A 24763-nucleotide genomic window follows, 5' to 3' on the forward strand; every position below is an offset into this window, starting at 1 on the left:
GGTGAGTGTGAATCTCACAAGGAGTCTGTTGTAGCATATGTCCTAAACCTCAGGACAGGGCTCAGGGAACTCACGGGCTCAGACCAGGAGAAACTGGCAGAAGACCAACAGCAGAAACAGTTATGGTATGACAGCAATGCTCAAGCTAGAGAGTATGCTGTAGAGCAGCAGGTAATGGTTCTCATTCCTGTCAGACACAACAAGCTGCAGGTAGCCTGGAAGGGATCCTACAAGGTAGTTAGGAAGGTCAATGATGTTAACTACATGGTAGAGCTGTTTGGCAGGAGGCAGGAGCACAAACTGTACCATGTTAACATGATGAAATATTACCATGATAGGGAGGCCCTTGTGCTGAGTATTTGCAGTGGATGGTAGGAGGAGTTTGAGGAGGATCTGGTGACTGATCTCCTCAGTGAGGGTTGGACTAACACCTCAGTGGAAGGGGTAGTAATGTCCCAGTAGCTATGTTCGAGAAATCTGAGCAGTGTTACAGGAGTTTAGGGACATGTTCACTGGGAAACCAGGGTGCATCCACTTGGTGCAGCACCATGTGGATACAGGACCCCAAAGGCCTATTAAGCAGGCCCCTTATAGAGTGCCTGAGAGAGTCAGACTCTGAGGAAGGAGATACAGGAAATGTTGGAACTAGGGGTAATTCAGGAGTCCAGCAGTCCCTGGGCCTCCCCAGTGCTGCTGGTAAAAAAGAAGGATGGCAGCACCAGGTTCTGTGGGGACTACAGAAATTAAATAGTCACACAGAGTCAGATGCTTACCCCATGCCTAGGACAGATGAAGCCCTAGAGCAGCTGGGTGGGGCTAAGTATCTTACCACTATTGATCTTTACAAGGGTTACTGGCAGGTGGCCTTGACTCCCAGTGCTAGAGAGGGGTAAACAGCAAAGAAGGAAGGCAAGGATGTAGCCAAAAAAAAAGATTTTTTTGTTTTTTTTGTTTTTTATTGTTTAGTTTGCTAGAGAGAGGTAAGACTTTGTGACTCCTTTTGGCTTGTATGGGTTCACAAAGATGCCCTTTGGGATGAAAAATGCCCCAGCAACTTTCCAGAGGCTGGCAGATTGTATCCTAGCAGTAGCAAGAGATTTTGCAATTGCTTAACTAGGTGATATTGATATTTACAGCCATTCCTGGCAAGAGCACCTTTTGCATGTCAGGAAGGTGCTGGGCAGACTACAGAAGGCAGGGCTGACCATTAAGCCCAGCAAATGTCAGGTGGATATGGCAGAGGTCTCCTACCTGGGACATAGAGTGGGGAATGGTAAGATCAGGCCAGAACCTGCCAAAGTGGAAGCCATTCAGGCATGGCCTGCTCCTGTTATCAAAAAGCAGGTGAGGGCATTTTTAGGGACAGCAGGGTACTGCAGAAAGTTCAACCCCAGTTATAGTACCATAGCTGCTCCCTTCACAGACCCGACAAGGAAAAACAGGCCAGATAAGGTAGTGTGGACCCCAGAAGCTTAAAGGAGCTTTGGGAGGACATCCTTCTGTTAGCCAGTCCAGATTACAGCAAATAATTTATTGTGCAGGTGGATGCTTCAAACCATGGTGTAGGGGCTGTACTTAGCCAGGTTTTCTCAGAGGGAGAAGAACACCCAGTGGTATATCTCAATCATAGGCTCCAACCCAGGGAGGAATGCTGTGCAGCTGTAGAAAAGGAATGCCTAGCCATTGTGTGGGCACTGCAGAAACGTCAGCCTTATCTGTATGGAAGGAAATTCACTGTAGTTACAGACCACAATCCCTTAACATGGCTACATTGAGCCAGCCAGCAAAATGCCAACTTACTAAAGTAGAGCCTAGGGTGCACGCATATGATATCACAGTACAGCACCATAGTGGGGTTAGCAATGCCAATGCAGATGGGCTTTCAAGACAGGGAATGGGGTAAGGTATTCCCAGATAGACTCAACCCTCTCAAGCAACATTTCTCAATGGTCACTTAAAAAACTAGCTTGAGTTTTTGGGGTGGGGTGGGGGGATTGTGACACTGCCTGCCCAGCTATCTGGAATTTTGTAAATAATCATATGTCATTTGTGAATATTAATATGATTCATATGCTTGTCCTACAAATGTAAGAGAACTATATGGTATGTGTTTATTAAACTACTGGTACAGAAGTGTGTGTTGAACTGTATGGTATGTACTGAGCTTTAAGAATGTAACCACAGAATACCCTGCTGGAAAAGAACAGAAATATATATAAACTGTATACCTGTGCAAATGTATGCTTTAATAGTAGAAGATGGAACATACAGAGTTAACTTGCAAAACTTCAAGAAAATAAGTTGAAAAGTAAAGTGTTTTATGATTGTGTTATTTCTCTGTAAGCAGACACAATGTCTAGAGCTAGAAATTTTTCTATTGTCTTGAAAGTAATTTTAATTACTAGGTTTAAAATGTAAAGTATTTTATTGCTTCCTAGCAGCTGTACATCTGAGAGATATGTACTTCTCACACAGAGATGATAACATGCTTAGTTTCTGTTAGCCTGGGAACTGAAGGCAGGTGACAAAGAGTGGTGTCATCCGGGCTAACCCAGCAGTAATATGTGATATTAATTTAAGAACTCTCTCAGATTGACAGACTTGTCATTTTGTATCTTGTCTTGGACCTAGAAAATCCATTCAGCACTCATGTGCATTTGCCTTGTTCTGTAAGTAAGTCTAGGCTACAATAATTTCTCTTAGATATAGAGAGGAACATAGTAACGATTAGTTTAGATGTTGTCTGTATTTATTTGAGACTGCCCTGCAATGTTGATTTAAAACATTTCATGTGATTCTGAACTCTGTAGTTACTGTGTTGATTACTGTATTTATCTTTTATTATTTATTATTAAATCTATTTAAACTATCTTTGTGGCTGATATTTGTGAGATATATTTAAGATCTTAGAGTATTTGCATATGTATTGGGTGACACTGTACAGACCACTCCTAAATAGCCTTGGTCTTGGTCACACTTACCATTTGGATAATAGTAACATTGCACAGTAGTATTGGTCACCCTTTGTAAGGGCTTTTATAGTAGATGTTAAGGAGGGATTGGTGGCAGCACTAACTACCTTATAGTCTGGGCAGAAGGTGGCATAGCTAGTAAACTTGTGCCACCTTCCCCAGGTGCGTGTGTGTTTGTGTGTGTGTGTGTGTGTGTGTGTGTGTGTGTGTGTGTGTGTGTGTGTGTGTGTGTGTTACTTGTGCAGGAACACGAAGCACTGGTTGGTCAGAGAGGGTGCTGGAGGTCTTGGCTTGACCCCTCAGCTTAACCCTGTTCCACTGGGTAGTCTTATGGGGTATCTGGAGAAAGAGGGAGAAACCAGCCCCAGACTGATTGTGATTTCTGTGTGCTCTTAAGGGAAATTGTACTTTACTGTGTGTGTACTTGTCATCCTCCCATTGTGTACGTCCCTCACTGTTGCCAATGGTGAGTTGGTGAGGATTGAGGCTCCTTGATTACTGGGCCAGTGCATGGCCATCACAAACAGTTTTTTAACCTACACATGTCAGTGTTTTTTCAGTAATTATGTTGAGCCCTTTCAATGGTCTCCTGAAGAACTTTATATTCTTATATCAGCAACTAAAATGTGTTTGTTCCCTGGTCCCATTTTTGTCCAAGTATATCTTAGACTTCTGTAGATAACCATGAACATGCTTACTGGAGCATTGCTGGGAGTTTGGCTTCAGCAATTTGAACTGCTTTGTGGAAAGCCATTTGTTTGTGACTGTGCTTTATACTTTTAACATTTGATTTTGATATATATAATTTCATAGCCATCTGTTTTAATTTTCCACTAGTTTAGCAGTCTGCAGAATTGTTACTTTCTGCTATCATTTGTATTGCATACTGAATATTATGTTGAAGAATAAGTTCACAGCAGATTTTAATTATCTTCCTGGTACAAATTTGGACATCATTATTGTTATTCACTGTTCAATTGCTTATGGATGTAAAGTACTTTGGTAATAAAGCAGTTGAACTTGAAATATGTGGGGAATATGGATATAAATCATCCACTGCCACCAAGTAATATGTCACAAGCAGGAGTATGATTTCTTGATCTATACTACTGCAAGCTAATTAATATGCAAGGTACATATGACCGTAAAGACATTAGTAAATCACACTGCTGTGCTGCTTTGGATAATAGTCAGCACATACCCAAATAAGCATCACAATGTACAGATGCATATTAGAGTTGCAGTCACTGGCTCCTCAAGGCTTCACACTTTTAGAGTAAGTCCAGTGCCACCCAGTGCAATCTTAAAAAAAAATAGTAATTAGAAATGTCTAAAATTATTTTACAGACAGACAGACACACACACACCCACGTGCACACACACACCTATGTAATATTTTCTGAGAGTAGGGTAAATGATAAATCTTCAGTAACAACATAGTTTCACTCAATTTACAATAATGCCGCCACCAGACAGACTACACTGGCAAAAAACAAGTATATAACTAACTCTTTACTCTTAAAATAAGCCGATCTCTAAATATTTGGATGGTAGCATTTAGCTCTGAGCTGTCACTCATTGATAGGCAGACACTAAACAGTGGTCTACCTCATATTCAATATATACCCCTTAAGCTCATAAATAAATAAATAAATGACTAACCAGAAGCACTTACGACTAAAGAATAAAACTCTTTATCTGAAATAAAATAAAGCATCACACTTGAAAAGTAATCATACAAAACAATAACCCTGCACAAGAAATCTAAAATAAAAGTTCTAAACAAATTATGTATAACAAACCCTATCAGCTAGTTCAGACCCTAATTTTAACTATAGATACAATGTATCCTGTCACTAGCTTTCAAGATCAGAATACAATCTGCAGAGTCCTTAACGGCAGCTCTAACTCTGCACATGTTCCAGTAAGAAAGTCCAACAACTCTCTGGCTAACAGTCAGTCCTTCTCTGTTAGTATGAATCCTAGGTGTGGTTTTCTGTTTGCTACATTTTTGAATTCTCGAGTCTTAAATAAGATGAAATTTTTTTATCCTAAAGTAGTACCTTCAGAGAACATTAGTTTTCAAACACTGGCAATGTGTGCACAGAAGAGTTAGTTTCATTTTAAAGCAAAAGTGCATTCCCAAAATAGCAAAACATATTGTTTTTATGTACACTGTTTTACAGACGTCTTTTAAATATCAATTCAGTGTAAGTTGCTTTACCTTTCAAAGAATTGTTTATGCTTTTCTTAATTCAGTGCAGCTTTAATACAACTTAGTTCACTTCTTCATTTCTGTTCTGAAGAATGGCTACATTTTTCACAGCCTATTACATCTTTTTTCAGAACACATGAAAGCAAATACCAAATATGAACTAAACCCAACAAACAAAAATAACAAATAACCTGGACTTTTCAGATGGTGAGGTCCTTGCACTGCAATATGAAAATGTGGCTCCTCTGGATCCATCTAAAAATACCTGTATTCTAAATCTGAGGTTGAAAAAGTAAGTGAGAATTCTGAGTGCCATTTATTCCAGTCTCAGAGCTACAAGGCATTTTCAGTGAAATCCCAGGTTCAGCAAAACTAACGCTGCCCTTTCCCCATTGTTGTGGGACTTGTCAAGTTAAGTTAGGGGACAGAGGAGCTTTGCTTCCTGAAAAAGAAAAAAAAAGGTTGTCTTTTTGTTTACTTAATGTGGTTTTTAGCAAAACAGTTTTGTAGCTTTGGATCTTGCATATTTTATCTTTGGCAAGTTCACATGAATCTGGTTACACAATCCTGTTCTGTTATATGGACATGTTAGTATAGCTGCACAACTGAATTAATTGTCCCCAGTGGTCTTCAACCATGGATTTAGAATATATATTTAAAGGGTTGTGGAGGGTATAGCCCCCACATGGGAGTACAGAAAACTTGCTCCCTGCAAAAAAAAAAAAAAAAAAAACATTATTTGTTTTCATCTTGTGTGTAGCATTCATGTTTTGTATTTGCTTTCATATTATTTCAGGATTTTGAGTTTCAGTCTTTGGTTGCTTTCAGGATTTGTGCTTCAGACTTAATGATCTTTAATCATTTAGGCTTCAGTCTATGGTAGGCACCCAGGGTTTGATCCTATTACTGAGGCATCTGTAATGAGAGATTGATAAAAAAGTACAGCACTGTTTTTAATATGCTGCAGGGCTGCATTTATTAATTCAGATTACTTCAGGAAACTCAAAATAATCTGTACCAGCAATTCTAAAATGGGGGTACACAAACACAATCCAAGGTCAGCATGATGAAAAATCCTGAAAAATAAACATTTGCTGAGTGCAGGGCTACACTTATTATTTCAAATTACTTCAGGAAACTCAAAATAATCTGTACCAGCAATTCTAAAATGGGGGTACACAAACACAATCCAAGGTCAGCATGATGAAAAATCCTGAAAAGTAAATATTTGCTGAGTGGTGGAATGGCACTTTGATGCTGATTGTGAGGTAAAAACATCTATTAGTTGTTTGTCTTTTCCTGGTTAGGGGTTACCATAGTGGAACTCCAGTCTGCTAATGATTGGCAGTAGATTTTTATGGTGCCGAGTTGCCAGCCCGATGCCCAACCTTCAGCAAAGGCACAACCATTCACACATGTCTTTCCGAGACCACTCAACCGTGGGGAGGACATGCAGACTCCACACAGAAGGCACTCCAGCCGAAAATTGAACAGGAGAACCTCTTGCTGGGAGGCAACAACACTACCGCTGTACCACCGCGGCTTTTTTAGGTAAAAACATCTATTAGTAAGTACATAAATTAAATAATTATCTTTACATGACTAGAAAGTGCATGATTGATAAGTGAATAATGTAGCAATGCAAAAGAAATGGTCAATACATCCTTACTCAGTCTGCATCATTTTAAGACAAGCAGCTGAAGTTACAATGCTGTCATGTAGCATTGTACATTAAAGGGTGTTTAAACGTCATAACCAGCACCACATTAAATTACCTAGAAAAGGTAAGTTAGTCACAGTTTATTAAGTGCATCTTATTCCATCTTTCCAGTGGAGGAATCATATTTATTTACTTCCTAACACATTGTTTTACTAGTCTGGTTATTTTGCATAACTTGTTATGTTATAGTCTGTGTTGCTCTGCATCAGGGGGTTGGGTTATCTAGAAGTAAGGTGCTCAGATAACTACCAGCTTAGTAATGCAGTGGCAACAGAACTGTGCAGAGTGATGGAACTGGTCATCTCCACATGCTTACCCCTGATACAAAGTAGTATTGTGAACGTCTAATAAAAAGAAGCTTTACTGCCTGCTATATTTCAATTGGTACAGAAGCAATGGACTTAGGATGCATGGCAACAGGAAGAAATACAAATTTAAAGTGTCGAAGTGAAGCCATCCTCAAATGATGCCATTGTTCAATGCTCTGTCTGATGCTTCACAGAACAATACTGCACAATTAGCCATAGTCAGAAAGTATACAATATGTTCTGTCATTAAATACTGATGAAAAGAATGAAATAATTGACTATTTCATAAATATTCAACAGAATATTTTAGTTTCTTTACAGAAAAAAGTGAAAAGCACATCTGTATAAAAACTCTGTATTGATCTCTATTGCATTAATGGTCCTGCATTAGTCTTCATACAATTTAATGACTAATACCTTAGCAGATAAAGGTACAGTATAGCAGGATGGTGTCAGGAATGGCTATCACATAACTGGGTATCGACTCTAATGTTAGTTATGATAGCAAGTTTTCTGCTACTATCCATATACATTTAAAACTGCAACTTTGGCTTGCTTCATTGCTTTTGTAATTGGGTTTTTAGGATTACTCAATATTCATCTTGTAGAGGTATCCAAATATTTAATTCTTGCATTTCATGTGCGAAAATATAATACAATAAACAAGTGGAGATTAACTTTTTATTAAACACGTAACAAAAGGAAATGATATCTGTTTCAAATTTATACTTTCTTTTTAAATTCTTGTAGCTTTCTTTTACTTCAAGTGCAATGCATTAATATTAGAATGTGGGTAGCTATACAATAATTGTACCTTCAAGTGCTGAATATTTTATTTTAGAATCTCTTCACATTTCACATAACACTTAGACTTTTATTTCTGGAACTGTCCATGTTTTCATAATTTAAGCTGTTTCTGAATGCATTGTTAAGTTGCTGAACAGAATAGATATAAACATCACTTAATATATTAGTTCATTCTTATAAAGACATAATCATTTGTAAACCAGAGGTGCAATGTAACCATGCACAGTTAACTTTTAAGGCTGACTAATAAAGCACAAAACATACAGGATAAACAGTGACAAGTACGTTTTATAACATGGCCCATGTTACACATTTTATTCCTCAAACACGATGAACAGAACGGGAAGCAATAACATTCATTGTACATTTTGTGTTAAGCTTCATTCAAGGGACAACAAACAGAAGAATTCAAATCCCAGAGTTGTGTCTTTAGCCAAACAAGATGCAAATCAATTTAGAAAGCAGTTCATGTCTGTTTTCAAAAAGCAAGTGGCTTCCATTTCAATGTATTCTTTATTTTTTCCATTTTTCCACTCAGGAATACCCTTTTTCTATTTGTGGTCATAAATATCGAGCTTATCAAATGCAGCTGTATCCTTGCTGTAAAGAAGAATTATGAATAGATTGCATATTTTTTAATGGTGAACTTGGAAGGCAGCAAAGTAATACATGAATGGCAGTTCATCTTTTGAAAGAATGATGTCAAAACTGCAGTGGGATGAATGATCTATTCCACTCCCTTCATGAACTCCAGGAATTCTGAAATAATAATAAAAAAATGTTGATATGATTTTAGTCCCATCATAGGCAGTCATACTATGCAGTGTCAATACCGTTAACACAGAATAAGAAGTTATGTACCTACCATAACGTTCCATGTTAGTTGTCTTCATCTTGCCTTCTTTCTTGCTGGATGGGTTCGGAGCCGATCCTCGGCTCCGACTCGGCCTTTTACTAAAGCTCGAGAGCTATTTACCGGCTCGAGGCCTCCCCTTATCCCACAATGCCAGGCGTCAGATATCCAGATCTCGTTTGGTAGAGCTAACACCATGGAAAAAAACACCTGTTCCCACCAAAGGTTTACCTGCAGTGCTACAGAGGAGGACGTAACCTAAAAAAAGGTCAACCATAGGAAGAAGGCCTCAAAAGGGATTCTTCTCGGTCCTAACCAGGCTAGGGGGATGGAGGGTGGGACGCAAGAAAGAAGGCGAGATGAAGACAACTAACATGGAACATTATGGTAGGTACATAACTTCTTAATGTTAAGTTGTCTATCTCGCCTTCATTCTTGCTGGATGGGACAGCATCCCTAGCACCTTAGCCCTGGGTGGCTCATCGAAACAGACTCTTGAGCACAGTGGAACCAAAATCAACTCGACTCCTGGAGGCCATATCCAACTTGTAATGCGAAATGAAGGTATGAGGAGTGGCCCATGTGGCTGCAGCACAAATAGATTCCATTGGAAGTCTAGCCTGAAAAGCTACCGACGTAGCCAATGCTCTGGTGGAATGAGCTTTTGGTTTTGTAGGGAGTTCTTTATGTCTCAGTTGGTAGATCAAGGTAATAATAGAGGCCAGCCACTTGGACAAGGTTACCTTAGAAACTGGCAGGCCCTGCTTGCCCTCAGCATAGGACAGGAAGAGTTGATCTGATTTTCTTGTCTGTTTGGTCCTATCCAAATAAAAACGTAATTGCCTGTGAATGTCCAAATAGTGTAACTTTTGTTCAGCTCTGTTTGAATAATTAGAAAAAAAGACAGGAAGATCAATAGCCTGAATGAGATTTGTCTCTGAGGGTATTTTGGGTAAAAAGGAAGGATTAGTCCTGAGTAAAACTCTATCTTTGTGAAAAATAAGATAAGGAGGACTAATACAAAGGGCTTGAAGTTCCGATACTCTTCTGGTTGAGGTGATGGCTACTAAGAAGAGAGTCTTCCATTAGAGTAACTTTAAGGAACAAGAAGCCGCAGGTTCAAAAGGAGGGAGAATCAATGAAGTTAATATCAAGTTCAAATCCCATGGAGGGGGGAATCTTTAACCGGGGGTCTAAGTAAAATAGTCCCCTTAAAAAAGTTCTTACAAAGTTTGTGGGACATGATACTGGACTCTGATAGGCCAACGTGAAAATCTGCGATAGCAGCCAATTGGACCCTAATGGTGGCAGATGAGGAACCTGCTCGAAAAAGTTCCGCCAAAAAATCTAAAACATTATGGACAGGGGCTGTAAAGGGGTCTATCTTTCTCGCCTCTGCCCAGAAAGAAAAACGTTTCCACTTACTAGCATAAGTCTTCCTAGTAGAAGATTTGTGCGAAGAAAGTATGATTTCACACACTGGCTGAGAAATATGTGGAAGCCTGGCTAAGGTTGGAAGTGGAGCAACCAAGCTGTGAGGTTGAGAGAGCGAAGGGATTGGTGCAGCCCGCCCAACTGATGGACCAAGAGGTCTGGCACTGGGTCCAGATTCCAGGGCTGCTCCAGCAGGTGATGATGCAGGAATGGGAACCAAATTTGTCAAGGCCGGTAAGGAGCAATGAGGATCATCCTGGATCCCAAAGCGGTCACTTTCTGAATCAGTTTTGGAATTAAGGGAAAAGGAGGGAATGCATAGAGAAGACCCCAGGGCCAGTCGTGAACTAGAGTGTCTCTGGGGGAATGGCCTGGGAAGGGGAAGAGAGTGAAGAAGTCACTGCACTTGCTGTTGAGAGGGGTTGCAAAAAGGTCGCAGCAAGGTTGACTCCATCTGCAGAAAATTTTGTCCGCTACTAACTGATTGAAAGACCACTCGTGAGGCATAAGGATTGCTCTGCTTACCCTGTCAGCTATGACGTTGCACTTCCTGGGGATGTGCATTGCTATCAGAAACCATTGAGAGGAGATCGCCCACTGCCAGAGTCTGAGTGCTTCTCGACATAAGGGATAGGACCTGGTTCCGCCCTGCTTGTTGATGTACCACACTACCGGCATATTGTCTGTCTGAACTGCAATAGTCCCGGTAGGTAGAGAGTCCTGAAGAGCTTGCAACGCTAAAAGTACCACTCTTATCTCCAAGACATTTATGTGCAGATGGTACTCTAGGGGTTGCCAAGTACCCTGGACAGTCCTGCCCTGAAAATGCCCCCCCACCCAATCAGGGAGGCATCCATTGTCACCGTGGCAACTGGAGGAGGAAGGACAAACGGTCTGCCCTGAAAAACTTGAGGGGAGACCATCCACCAAGAAAGGTGGTCTTTGCATGATTGAGTGATTATTATGTTGTGAGACATCGGAAGCTGTTGAAAGGACCATTGGGTAAAAAGCATCCATTGAAGAATCTGCATGTGAAAACGAGCCAGGGGAAGTAATGTGATTGCTGCTGCCATGAGACCCAAGGTTTTCAGTACAAATCTGGCCTGAATTCTCTTGCACTGTAGTAACGTTTGAACATGTCGGCGAATGTCTAATACTCTTTCTAATGGAAGTTTTGCCAACAGTTCTTTTGCATTTAATATGGCGCCTATAAAGGTTATAGATTGACAAGGCGACAACGCAGACTTTTCGAAGTTTATAGAGATACCTAGCTCGGAGCAAGTTTGGATGGTATAATCCCTGGCTCGGATTAGCTGATGCCTGGTGGAAGCAGTTAGGAGCCAGTCGTCTAGATATGGAAACACCTGGAATCCTCGCCATCTCAGGTGAGCCGTAACCACTGCCATGCATTTGGTGAACACCCTGGGGGCTGTGGTGAGACCAAAGGGCAGGGCTCTGAATTGATAGTGACTGGCTCCCAGCCGGAAGCGGAGAAACCTCCTGGAGCATCTGTTCATTCTGATATGGTAGTACGCATCCTGAAGGTCTATGGAGCACATCCAAATGTCCGGACCCAAAAAGGGTAGAATGGTCTGAAGCGTGACCATCCAGAACTTCGTTCTTTGAACAGATTTGTTTAACCTGCTGAGATCCAAAATGGGTCTCCAGTCCCCTGTTTACTTTGGTACCAAAAAGAACTTGGAGTAAATCCCGGATCCTTGCTGATCTGCTGGGACTGGCTGGATGGCTCTTTTTTCTAGCAGTTTTGAAATTTCTAGTACTGCTTGTTCCCTTAGATTGGGTGGAACATCTGGGAGGGACCTGTTTGTTTGCACGGGGGTGTGGACAAAGGGGATTTTGTAACCCTTGGATATGATAGACTGTACCCATTTGTCTTGTGTGAGGAGTCGCCAGGCTTCTGGGCACAGTGACAATCTTCCCCCGACTGCCTCCGAGGGTGGAGAGTCGGGCAGCCCCTCAGGGATGCTGAAAGGGTTTGTCAGAGAAAGATTCCCTGCTACCCTGATTTTGTGGACCCCCTCTGCCCCTCGGGTGGCGTCTGTTGTTCCCTCCTCTGCCCCTGGAGGGAAACTCGCCATGTGTGTCAGGCACGACTCCTTGGGGTTTGCAAAACCACATTTTTCCACTCTTCTGACCTTTAGGGTATGGTCTAGAGGGAGTAGAAAAACAGACTCCCACGGCAGAGAGAGTCTTGCCTTCCTGCTCACACCTGGTAAGGGTATCCTTCACCTGTGGTCCAAGCAAAGCCGAACCATCGAAGGGGGTATTGGTGAAGGATGCCTTAAAGGGGTCAGCAAAGTTACATAACTGCAGCCAGGCATGCCTTCTCAAAGCCACGCCTGTGCCTGTGGCTCTACTTGCCCCATCGGCAGCATAAGAAATGAGCCGCATGGAGGAGTTGACTATAGAATTAAGGTTCGCCAGCTGGGAGTTAATCTTTTCCTGAGACCCAGCAGCAGATGGATCCTGAAGGGTATCACCCAGTTCCTTAAGGAGATCTCTTTGAAGGCGGGTGAAATGGCACAGATAGTTCAGCGACCGCATGGAAAACGTCACTGAAGAAAACATCCGCTTCCCGTACCTGTCCATTGTCCTAGATTCTTTATTAGGTGGATGGACAGGCACTGAAGGGTCAGCCAACTCCTTCTTAGTGCTGCAACCACCATGGCATCAACAGGGACACCCTTTGTAAGAAACTGTTTGTCGGACGGGGCTGTAATAAATTTTGTGGGCCTGCGGGGAGTTGGTTCCACTGTGTCCAGGGCCGTCCACACCTTCTAATGGACATGCTGCACCTCAGAAAATCCATGAGCGGGTCGAAAGGCGGAGACACCCAGGAGGTGGAAGGGCGAGAACCAAACGCGTCCAGATACACCGACTCGTCCACGGAAGGGTTAAGGGCAGTCCAGTTCCCCCTCTGCTTAAGGATCTCAAGGATGTCTGAGAAGGAGACATCCTCAGAGGGGGACCTTGGGGACCCTTCTGAATCCTCCAAGTCGGTGTCAGAGGTGACTGACTCGGGGGAGTCAACATGCTTCCAAATACATTTTCTCTTCCGAGGGGGCTACTCTGAGTGATCAGGGGAGGCCTCGGAAGAGGAAGATACACCCAATTGGACAAGGGTCTGATGCCACTCACCCCCTCAGAGCCGACGAGGGAGTCTTGGCACCCGGATCCCTCCAAGGATGGAACCAATGAAGAGATTGGAGCCTACGAGGGAGCCAAAAGGTTCATAGGTTCATACTAGGCTATCTGCCCTAGGGCATTTATAAGCCTAGCCAGAATGTGTTTGGTTTTCGCCACCCATTTTAAATTTATTTTGCTATGCCCTTTTTCGAGGTTAGTATACTGTGCCTCTGTCTAACAGTGACACAGAAGTGATACCCGGGGTAAACCTACGATCTCCCATCCACTCATCAAGATTCCTCTTGAAGAGAGTCAGTGAGGGACTCTGCCTAACCTGGACTGGGATTTTATTCCAGAGTGAAGGGAGCCTCTGGGTTATGAATCTGTCCCTCCAGCATGTCCTATTTATTTCAGTGCTGAGGTTCAAGTCTCTTGAGCGCGTAGCTCGATAGGATTTGGATTTTCTGAGGTGCAGCATGTCCATTAATTCCGGGTTGGACATGGCTTTATACGTCAGGCACAGATCGTCTCTGAACAGGTGGTATGCCACTGAGTAGAACTGGAGTTTCTTTAACCGGGCAGCATATGGCATCTGTTTGAGCCCTTTGATCCTCTTGGTGAGGTAATGCTTGGGGTCTTTCCAGTTGCTGCAGGTGTCTGGTAAGGTACATCCCAAAAGGGGCATTGTACTCAATTATGGGCCTGATGAGGGATGAGTAAAGAGGCACGATGACCTCCCCTGATCTAGATGTGAATCCCTTCATGATTAGGTGGACTATATAAAATGTTTTTCTAACCACTTTGGCCATGTGGTTGTCAAATGAGAGATTGCTATCAACTTGGGTCCCCAGGTCCCTAATTACTTCTTCTGTACTTAATGGATTACCACCTATGTGGTAATTTGTGGGCACTTTGTTTTTGCCAAAGGGGATGACTATACACTTTTTGGCATTTAGCTTGAGGCCATGGCTCTGGCACCAGTTGTCTGTTTCTATGAGGCCCTTTTGGAGGATGCTTGTGTCAGCTGGAGAGTCGATTATGGCGCCCAGTTTGCAGTCATCTGCGAACTTGTTCAGCCACAGTCCTTCCATGCTGGCCTGTACCTCCAAGAAATATATACGGAACAAGAGAGGTCCCAGGACTCTGCCTTGTGGGACACTACTTGTAACTGGTTTGGAGTCTGACATGGCTCCAGCAATTCTAACCATGTTGGTTCTGTCCTTGAGCCAGTTTTTAATCCATCTAGTGACATAGGGGTTTATATTTAAGCTGGTGAGCTTATCTATAATGCCCGAGTGGGGTATTGTATCGAAGGCTTTTGTGAGGTCCAGGTAGGCTGTGTGGACCACCTTCCCCTCGTCAATGGCCTTGGTGACTGTTTCAAAGAAATCAACCAGGTTCAAGAGGCAGGATCTGCCCTTAATAAAGCTGAACTGGGTAGGATCCAGTGTCTGTAGGTCCCCAATATCTTTATTTATGAGGTCCATGATGATCCTTTCCATAGCTTTGCAGACCAAGCTAGTCAGGCTTATGGGGCGATAGTTTCCAGGATCCGTTGAGGCACCACCTTTATGGAGAGGGACCACTGTTGCTGTACGCCACTCTTTGGGCAGATATCCTGTAGTAAGGCTGAGATTGAACAGTAGTTTTATGTTTGGGTTTAGCTCTTCTTGGAGTTCATGTAGGACGCAGCCCGGGACACCGTCTGGTCCCATTGATGCTGTGTTTTTTGCTTTGGAGAGGGCGGCTCTTACCTGAGCATCTGAGTTGTCAGGGGGGCAGCACTCTGCTGGGATAGATATTTGCCCTTTTGGTGGAGGGGGGGGAGAAGTTTGCGCTGAACCTGTCAGCTAGAATGTTGACAATGTCTGTGGGTTCAGTGTATTTTTTGTCATTTTGGACTAATTCTGAGCATATCTGGGAATTACCACCCAGGTTCCTAACATAACTAAAGAAAGCCTTGTGATTATCCTTAGTGTCCTGTGCAATTTTTCTCTCGAAGCTGACCTTAGACAATTTTATGAGTGCCCGTAGTTTTTTGCTAATACTGATCAGTGATGCCTTTCCTTTTTGGGATTTTGCTCTATCATTTAGTAGCTTCCTCCTTCTATTGTATAGTTTGTTTATGGCTGGGGTCCACCAGACAGGACGTCTGCCTTTGGAGGATTGGGTCTTGGGTTTATTTGGGATCGCATGATCCATGCATTCCTGAAGGTGTTCATAGAATGTGTTTATAAAGGATTCTGCGGTCTGGGCCGTATTTTCCACAGGCCCGGGGGCTTTGAAGGATTCCACCTCGGTTTTGAGGAGTGTGAAATTTGCTTTAGAGAAGTTCTTCACTGTGGTTTTCTGGGCAGGGGGTGGGGTCGGGATGTGAATATCCAGTGAGATTAGTTTATGGTCTGATCTTACCAGTGAGGGATACACTTCTGGTCTGGAGCATAGAGTCCCCATGTTGGTGATGATCAGGTCCAGTATGTTTTCCCCTCTTGTGGGAGTAGTAACAATTTGTTCCATAGCATTTGAGTTTATAAATTCTGGGAACCTTTGGGCTAGGGTGTTGGAGCTAGAGTAATGCTCTCAGTCAATGTTTGGGTAGTTGAAGTCGCCCAATATAATGGTGTTTGGAGAGACCTTCATATTTTCCAGTGTTCTCAGAAAGGCCGAGTGGGGTTCCTGGGTTTGGGAGGGTGGTCTGTAGCAGGCTATAAACTGGAAGGCAGTTTTACCCACTGTTAGTTGCACATGGATAGTCTCTGATGCTTCGTGCTTTGCCACCAACCTGGAGGTGTGCGTATCTTTGATGAATATCGATACTCCCCCTCCTTTTGTGGTTCGGTCCAAGTTTTGGGGCCAAAAAGCATGGTATGAGGTATAACCTTGTAGTTCTGGGGTGCTCTCGGGAGCCCTGAACCAGGTTTCTCTTACTGCACAGATATCAATGTTCTCCATGCTAAGAAGAGTTTCAAGTGTGTGCATCTTGAGGTTTAGACTTCTGGTGTTGAGTAGCATTACTCTTAGTTTCTTATCCCTTGTGATACCTATGGAGGTGGGCTTGTCTTTTGAGCCTTGCCTAAAAAAGGCACTATGGGGGTAGCAAGAGACTTTGCCAATATCCGAAAGCCCAGGGGTGACAGGTGCAAGCCATCCCTAGCGAAGCATCGTGGCTTGTTGAGCATATCATCCCAAGCTGACAGGCATTGGATCCCCTTTGAATGACACCAGTACTAAGGGCAATTGTTGAAATTGATCATCTTGTCTTCATATTGTGGCATCATTCTTGGTGAGGGTAAGATGTTACTCAAGGTCAGGGTCATACTGGCCTGGGCTACATGCTCAGAGAGCTCCTTTATGTCTCTTTTCATGTAGTCCAGGGAGGTACGTCTCAGGTCATTCACACCAGCATGGACAATGACTGAGTCATATTTGTACTTGCCTTGGAGTGACCTGAGTGCTTGTGTTATGTGGCGGATCCTAGCGCCCGACAGGCTGCTCATCGTGACCCTCTCCTTGTTCAGCCTGGTGAGCGGGATGTCAGTGTGTATTACAAGTGTATCAGGTGTGTTGTTTAGTCTTAAGGGCTGTGACTGTTCGGCACACTGGCTTTGTGAGATATGTGTTGCACGTGTTTTGTTTTGGGGTAGCAGTTGCTTGGGTGTCTGCTTTGGAGGTCTCTGCTGCTTAGGCAGATCTTTATTTAGAGCCTCCAAGTATGTTTTTGTGTAATTATGTGTTTGGTTTGCTGTCATGGTAGGTCTATGTGAGACTGGAATTGTAGTGAGTGTGGTTTCCTTCTCCTCCTGACTGGTTATGCCAGTACTGAGTTGAGAGAGCTTAGCCTCCAGTTTGGCTATATGGTTGCATCTCTCACATGTGTTGGAATTTGTTGGGAGGAGGAGAGGGTTGTCTGTGTACATGAGGCAGTTGTAACATTGCCTCAAGATTCCCAGATTCACCAGCTGGACCGGAGAGGAGATTGACAACTGACCTTTGGACATGCTAGAATAATATTGGGAATTCCTTAATAATTGAAAACAAGGGCCAGTGGGGAGTGAGGGTGTAGTGCTTTTAATTTTTAGTGCTGACTTATATAATTGCTTTAGCGCACAAGTGCCAGGTAACTTAAGTGCAATGTGTTACAGGTAACTTAAATGCAAAAACGACAAACAGTAACTTTCTTTCAAATGAAACAAGGAAATAAGTACAGTAAGCAATGCAGATATCACTAGTGATCCACAAAAGTGCTGAGAAGCCGTGTATTAGGTGGAATTAGCGTTCCAGGGAAATAACAAGCAAACAAACAACAAGCATATAAACAAAGCTAGATTCAGCAGGCCTGGATCTAGTCTATGCTACAGCAAACAAGGTGTACCAATTTCAGTAAGATACAGTTCAAATATTCAGGCACTAAAAACCTTTAACCAGAAAAAAGTGCAGATAAAGGTACTTAAATTCTCTTATATGTCCAGTTGAATACAGCAAGTTCTTAGCCGGCCAAAGGTGAGGTTTTTAAGCAGAAAATATTTCACACTGTACCACTTAAATAGGCAAGGACAGGAAATCAACGAATGTGGCTACCCTCACACCTGTAATTACTAGCAAATAACAAAATTCAGCAAACACTGACTAACTTCCAGTTCAGTTAATATTCTTGCAACACACAGTTAAAATCAATTTAAATACTGTATTTTTTTGAAAAAAAAAGTGCAGATAAAGGTACTTAAATTCTCTTATACGTCCAGTTGAATACAACAAGTTCTTAGCTGTTGCGACGATTCGAGCCCCAACAAGCTCCAGCTCCGAACACGGTGGTAGAGTCGGAGGAGGAACTGTTGAAGAAACAGGGATAGCCACAGTCTATTGAGAAGGGCTAGTCACATTTTGGCCAGTGCCTGCTACTTTAGGAGCCTACTGACCACCCTCTCTAAGTCATGATCTGGTAGCCTGGAGGACCGAGAGGAATGGGATCTATGGCTCTGCTCCGATTGTAGTAATGGGGACCTGGGAGCCGAGCGAACGGACTCTAAAGAGGGGGACCTTGAACACTTTTGGCTCAGAGAAGGCTCCGATAGCAAAGTCAGAGCTGACTGAGGTCTCGAAGTGTTGGTTCTGGCTGGAACCGACGAGGAGGCAGAAGCTCCGCTTGGCGTCGGCTCTGAACAGGGAGCCGACGGTTTGGTGGGCTTTAAGGATTTCCCCGATGAAGGCTTGGTCGGGGATCCTTCTGGCTTTAACAAGCCCCTCAAAATGAGCTTATTCCTACGCTCCTGCAGGACTCTCGGACTGAAGGCATGACAGACCGAACAAGTCCTGCAGGTGTAGGGGGCCCAAGCAATAAACACAAGAAGTGTGACTGTCTGTCAGAGACATCTTCTGACAGCACGAGTCACACTTCTTGAAACCTGAAACCTTGGTATCTTTAGACATGATAAAAGAGATACCAAGGGAACAACTAAGTAAAACCAAAAACAGTGCACCAGACTGGTATAACACAAAAAAGTCCACGGTCCGAGAACAAGCTGCTGTAGAAAATACTTTTTAATTCAAAAATAAATCCAGTAGCGACAAGAACAGAACGATCAATACATCAAGCGCTTTCACCCAGGCTCTCCCAGGCTTTGTCAAGATAACCACTACACATTTGGCAAAAGCCTTATATACAATCACTTGTCAATTAAGAATAAAACCAATTACTCAATTGTTTAATTAAAACATTGTTAGCTTAAAGATGTAAGTCTTATTTTAGCCGGGGCGTTTCGGACCCGAGACTGTGGTAGCATCGGAGCCGATACAATTGTCTTCGGCGCCGTCGTCTGCTCCGATTTCTTCTTTGGAAGAATCTCGGCGCCGGACTTCCCTCGTCGGCTCCGAGGGGGTGAGTGGCATCGGACCCTTGTCCGACCCCGCTCTTCCTCTCGGTGCTTCGGCGCTGGTGAGTTCGGCTCCGACATCGGCCTCGGAGCCATCACTGTCGGTGCCGAGGGAGGTTTTCAGCTTTTCGGAGTGGGGACCTCTGGCTCTGCCTGACAGGGGTGCTTTCGAGGTCATGCGGAGTGTGTTGGAACCTGGTTCAACTCCACAGTCGGCTCCGTCCGCCCCTCCCTCCTCGGTGCCTCAGGTAATTTCTACTCACTCCCTCATCCCAGACCGCAGAGAGCCAGCTCCTCAAGAATCCCCTGTGGGGATCTCATCCTCTTCCGAGGCCTCTCCTGAATTGGCAGGAGAGCCCCCTAGGAAGAGAAAGTGCAAGAGGAAGCACATAGACTCACCTGAGTCTGTCACCTCTGACACGGATTTAGAGGATTCTGAAGGTTCCCCCTCTGAAGATGTCTCCTTTGCAGACATCCTGGAGATCTTAAAACAGAGGGGGAATTGGCCAGCCCTTAACCCTTCGGAGGATGAATCTGTGTATCTTGAGGCGTTCGGCTCTCGCCCTTCCACCTCCTGGGTGTCCCCTCCCTTTGACCCCCTTATGCAGGTGGTAGCAAAAAAGGCTTGGATGGCTCCTGACTCTGTGGACCCCACCCCCAGGAGACCTTCAAAGTTTATTACAGCACCAGCAGACAAGCAATTTCGGACTAAAGGAGTTTCTGTGGATGCTATGGTGGTAGCTGCTGCCACCAAGAAGGAACTAGCTGATCCTTCAGTGCCTGTCCATCCCCCTAACAAGGAATCTAGGTCTATGGACAGGTACGGAAAGCGGATGTTTTCGTCAGTGACCTTTTCTATGCGTTCGCTGAACTACCTCTGTCATTTCACTCGTCTTCAAAGAGACTTGATCAAGGAAGTGAGTGAGATGTTAAAGGATCCAACTGCTGCGGGTTTTCAGGATAAGATGAACGCTCAGCTGGCTACCCTCAATTCGATAGCTAACGCCTCCATGCGCCTTCTTTCATATGCAGCTGATGGAGCGAGCAGAGCCGCAGGTACAGGTGTGGCCTTATGCCGGCATGCCTGGATGCGGCTATGTAATTTTGCGGACCCCTTTAAGACGTCTTTCACTAATTCCCCATTTGATGGATCGTCCCTTTTTGGTCCTCAAGTGAAAGAAACCCTGATGAGGCGCGAGACTGATGGCAAAACTCTTTCTGCCGTCGGAGTCTGTTTTTCTACTCCTTCTAGGCCTTACCCCAAGGGCCAGAAAAGTGGAAAGATGTGGTTCCGCAAGCAATCTCAAGGGGCTTTGCCTGACGCACAGAGTCGGTTCCCCTCTAGAGGCAGAGGGGGGAACAATAATGGTAGACGCCGCCCTAGAGGCAGGGGGGGTCCGCAGAACCAGGGCAATCGAGAAACCTTTTCCGATAAGCCCTTTCAGCATCCCTGAGGTGTTGCCCGACTGTCCACCTTCGGAGGCAGTCGGGGGAAGACTATCACTGTACCCAGAAGCCTGGCGATCTCTAACTCAAGACAAGTGGGTACAGTCCATCATTTCCGAAGGCTATTCCATTCCGTTCTTTCGCATTCCAAATCAATCAAAAAAGTCCCTTCCAGATGTTCCACCCGCTCAAAGGGAACAAGCAGCATTAGAAATATCAAAGTTGCTTGCAAAAAGAGCCATTCAGCCAGTTCCAACAGACCAGCAAGGATCCGGAATCTACTCCAAATTCTTTTTGGTTCCAAAGAAAACAGGGGACTGGAGGCCCATTTTGGATCTCAGCATCTTGAACAAGTCTGTCAAGAAAACAAGATTTCGGATGGTCACGTTGCAATCCATCCTACCCCTATTGGGGAAGGAAAACTGGATGTGCTCTATAGACCTCCAGGATGCGTACTATCATATAAAAATGAACAGATGCTCCAGAAGATTCCTCCGCTTCAGGCTGGGATCCAGTCACTTTCAATTCAGAGCCCTGCCCTTTGGACTCACCACAGCCCCCCGGGTGTTTACCAAATGCATGGCAGTGGTTGCCTCTCACCTGAGACGTCAAGGATTCCAGGTGTTTCCATACTTAGACGACTGGCTCCTTACAGCTCCCACCAAGCATCTTCTACTACTTGCCAGAGACTACACTTTTCGCATATTTCGAAAGCTAGGTATCTCAATAAATTGCGAAAAGTCTGTTTTGTCACCTTGTCATGCTATTACCTTCATAGGCGCAAATCTAGACACAGTCAGCATGTCAGCGAGACTCACAGACCAAAGGATAGCAGACATACACAAACTAGTCTCTTCTTTTCCACAGCAACAGAATCAAAGTCAGACTGGTCCTGAAAGTGCTGGGGATAATGGCAGCTGCTATCCCTCTACTTCTATTAGCCAGATTTCACATGAGAATCTTACAATGGATGCTCTTCACACAATGGTCATACCAGCAACTTCCGATGTCCCACACCATTGTGATAACGCAAGCATGCAAGAATCATCTTCTTTGGTGGATTTCTTCCCCCAACTCTTCCTAGGAAGACCCTTTGTCCCCCCCCCTCCGGTTGCTACTCTGACAACGGACGCCTCCCTGATCGGGTGGGGGGGGCATTATCAGGGAAGGACAGTCCAGGGCATATGGCAACCTTTCGAACGCCACTTGCATATAAATGTTCTAGAGATGAGAGCAGTGCTTTTAGCGTTGCAAGCCCTTCAAGACTCTCTTCCGATGGGAACAATAGCAATTCAGACGGACAACATGTCTGTAGTGTGGTATATCAACAAACAAGGTGGAACCAGATCCTACCCCCTATGTCGAGAAGCACTCAGACTGTGGCAATGGGCGATTTCTTCTCAGCGGTTTCTGATAGCAATGCACATCCCCGGGAAGTCCAATCTCATTGCGGACAAATTGAGCAGAGCTATTCTCATGCCTCACGAGTGGTCTCTGAAAAATTCAGTCTTGGAAAAAGTTTTTCAGAAGTGGGGCCAGCATTGCTGCAACCTTTTTGCTACTCCCCAAAACAGCAAGTTCAAGGATTATTTCACCCTTTTTCCTCTACCAGGCCATCCCAGCAGAGACGCTCTAGTCCAAGTTTGGCCCCGGGGACTTCTGTATGCATTTCCTCCCTTCCCACTAATTTCTCAAGTGATACAGAAAGCCATCGCTCAGAAAGCTTCATTGATCCTCATTGCCCCTTACTGGCCTCGACAGGTTTGATTCCCCTTTCTGCACCATTTTCTGTTGGAGCAACCCTGGCATCTGGACCTAGTTCCAGATCTTTTGACTCATCAGTCGGGTCAGTTACATCGCTCCCTCCCCTCTCTGAACCTCACTGCTTGGTTCCTCCAATTCCAACCTTAGCCAGGCTTCCTCAAATATCTCACTCAGTTCGAGATATTTTAATAGCTTCCCATAAATCCTCCACTCGAAAGATTTATCTTAGTAAGTGGAAACGCTTCTCCTATTGGGCTCAAGGAAGGGACATAGATCCTTTCACTGCTCCCATTCAAACGGTCCTTGATTTCTTAGCCGAACTATTCCACGCAGGTTCGTCTCCTTCTACTCTTAAGGTTCAATTGGCAGCTATTTCTAACTTTCATGTTGGAATCTCAGATTCTGCCATCATGTCTCACAAGCTTTACAAAGCTTTTTTGAAGGGAGTTTTTCTTCTCAAGCCTCCTATTAGAAATCCTCCTCCTTCTTGGGACCTTAACTTAGTTCTCACATCTCTGATTCTTCCCCCTTTTGAACCTGCAGCTTCGTGTTCAATGAAATTGCTATCCTGGAAGACACTCTTTTTGGTAGCCATTACTTTGGCTAGAAGAGTCTCGGAGCTTCATGCACTCTGCAGTCGATCCCCTTATCTTTTGTTTCATAAGGATAGGGTATCCTTACGGACCAATCCATCCTTCTTACCCAAAGTAGCCTCTCAGGCAAACCTAAATCAAAACATTGGCCTTCCTGTGTTTTTTTCCTAACTATTCTAACAACTATTCTAACAGGTCTGAACAAAAATTACATTGGCTAGATGTTCATCGACAATTGAGGTATTATTTGGATAGGACCAAACAGACCAGAAAGGCTGACCAACTGTTTGTTTCTTATGCAGAAGGCAGAAAGGGCCTTCCAGTTTCGAAAGTATCACTCTCCAGATGGCTTACATCCTTGATTTCTTTTGTGTATGAGATTAGGCATCAAAAGTTACCAAACAAGCCTAAGGCTCATTCAACTAGAGCTTTGGCTACTTCTATAGCTTTCCAAGACAGGCTGCCTATTGATACGATTTGTGCGGCTGCTACATGGGCTACTCCTCACACTTTCATTTCTCATTATAAGTTGGACTTAGCTTCTAGACACAGAGCTAATTTTGGTTCCACTGTACTCAAGAGTCTGTTCCGATAGGCCACCCGGGACAAGGTGCTAGGGACGCGGTCCCATCCAGCAAGAATGAAGGCGAGATGGACAACTTAACATATAGAAGTTATGTTCTTACCATAACGTTCTATGTTAGTTGTCTTCTTCTCGCCTTCTTTCTTGCGTCCCACCCTCCTTCCCCCTAGCCTGGACAGACCTAGAGGAGTTTGATTGTGACCTTTTCTTCCTACCACCTCTATTTGTATATATGTATATACTGTACTATGTATATATTCCTTCATCAGGTTTTAGGTCACCTTCCTTCTGCCATTTTATAGAGGTGGGTTTCCCCTTTCTAGTGTTTCTGGATTTCTTCCTGGCTGGGCCTAGCTTACAAACGAGATCTGAGGTATTACTGCCTAGCATTGTGGGATATAAGGGGAGCCTCGAGCCGGTGGAACCAACTCTCGAGCTTTTAGAGTGGCCGAGTCGGAGCCGAGGACCCATCCAGCAAGAAAGAAGGCGAGAAGAAGACAACTAACATGGAACGTTATGGTAAGAACATAACTTCTATTTTTCAGGAATTGTATGCAGACAAAACAGTATAGAGTGCAAAGGGCATTCACTGATTTGACCCTTTATGCTGCGAGAATACACACTTAGTTGTACCCTTTACCTACTGGCTCTTGAATGGAAGTAGAGAAGCAGGATAAACTGTCACTTATAGAATGTTCAAATAGCACATGGCAACTTTGAAAATTAATAATACATTGAAAATGGAATGAAAAACTGAAAACAGTGAAACTATACTTTGTCAAATATGGGCTTTGTGAGTCGTGATTTCAAAATTTTCTACCAAAGTTTATCACCAGTAAATTCTACTGCAGAACTGATGAAGGAGATCAGAAAGCATTTTTTTTTTCATCAGAAAATTAGGTTTTACCCACATTTTACAGCACCACCTTCCTTTAAAGTGATTTTTGTAAAGCAAAACTGAAATCTCCTTTTTAGGTACAAACATACATTTTAAGGGAAATATTGAAAACTGCAAAAAATCACTTTTCTGGATTTGCCAGATTAGATGCTT

General features: G+C 43.8%; 1 protein-coding gene across 1 annotated transcript in view; it reads right to left on the reverse strand.

Moving 5' to 3' along the window:
- Positions 1-6972: 6972 nt before the first annotated feature.
- Positions 6973-24763, reverse strand: part of LOC122809134 (troponin C, slow skeletal and cardiac muscles-like) — a 90936-nt gene continuing 73145 nt past the window's right edge. The window contains exon 6 of the mRNA XM_044080403.1: positions 6973-8781. Coding sequence (XP_043936338.1) covers positions 8750-8781 — 32 coding nt within the window. The 3' untranslated portion in view covers positions 6973-8749. The remainder of the gene's footprint in view (positions 8782-24763) is intronic.

The sequence above is a fragment of the Protopterus annectens genome, chromosome 8.part0, assembly GCF_019279795.1.
Source record: "Protopterus annectens isolate FY-2018-M chromosome 8.part0, PAN1.0, whole genome shotgun sequence".
NCBI classification, from domain to species: Eukaryota; Metazoa; Chordata; order Ceratodontiformes; family Protopteridae; genus Protopterus; species Protopterus annectens.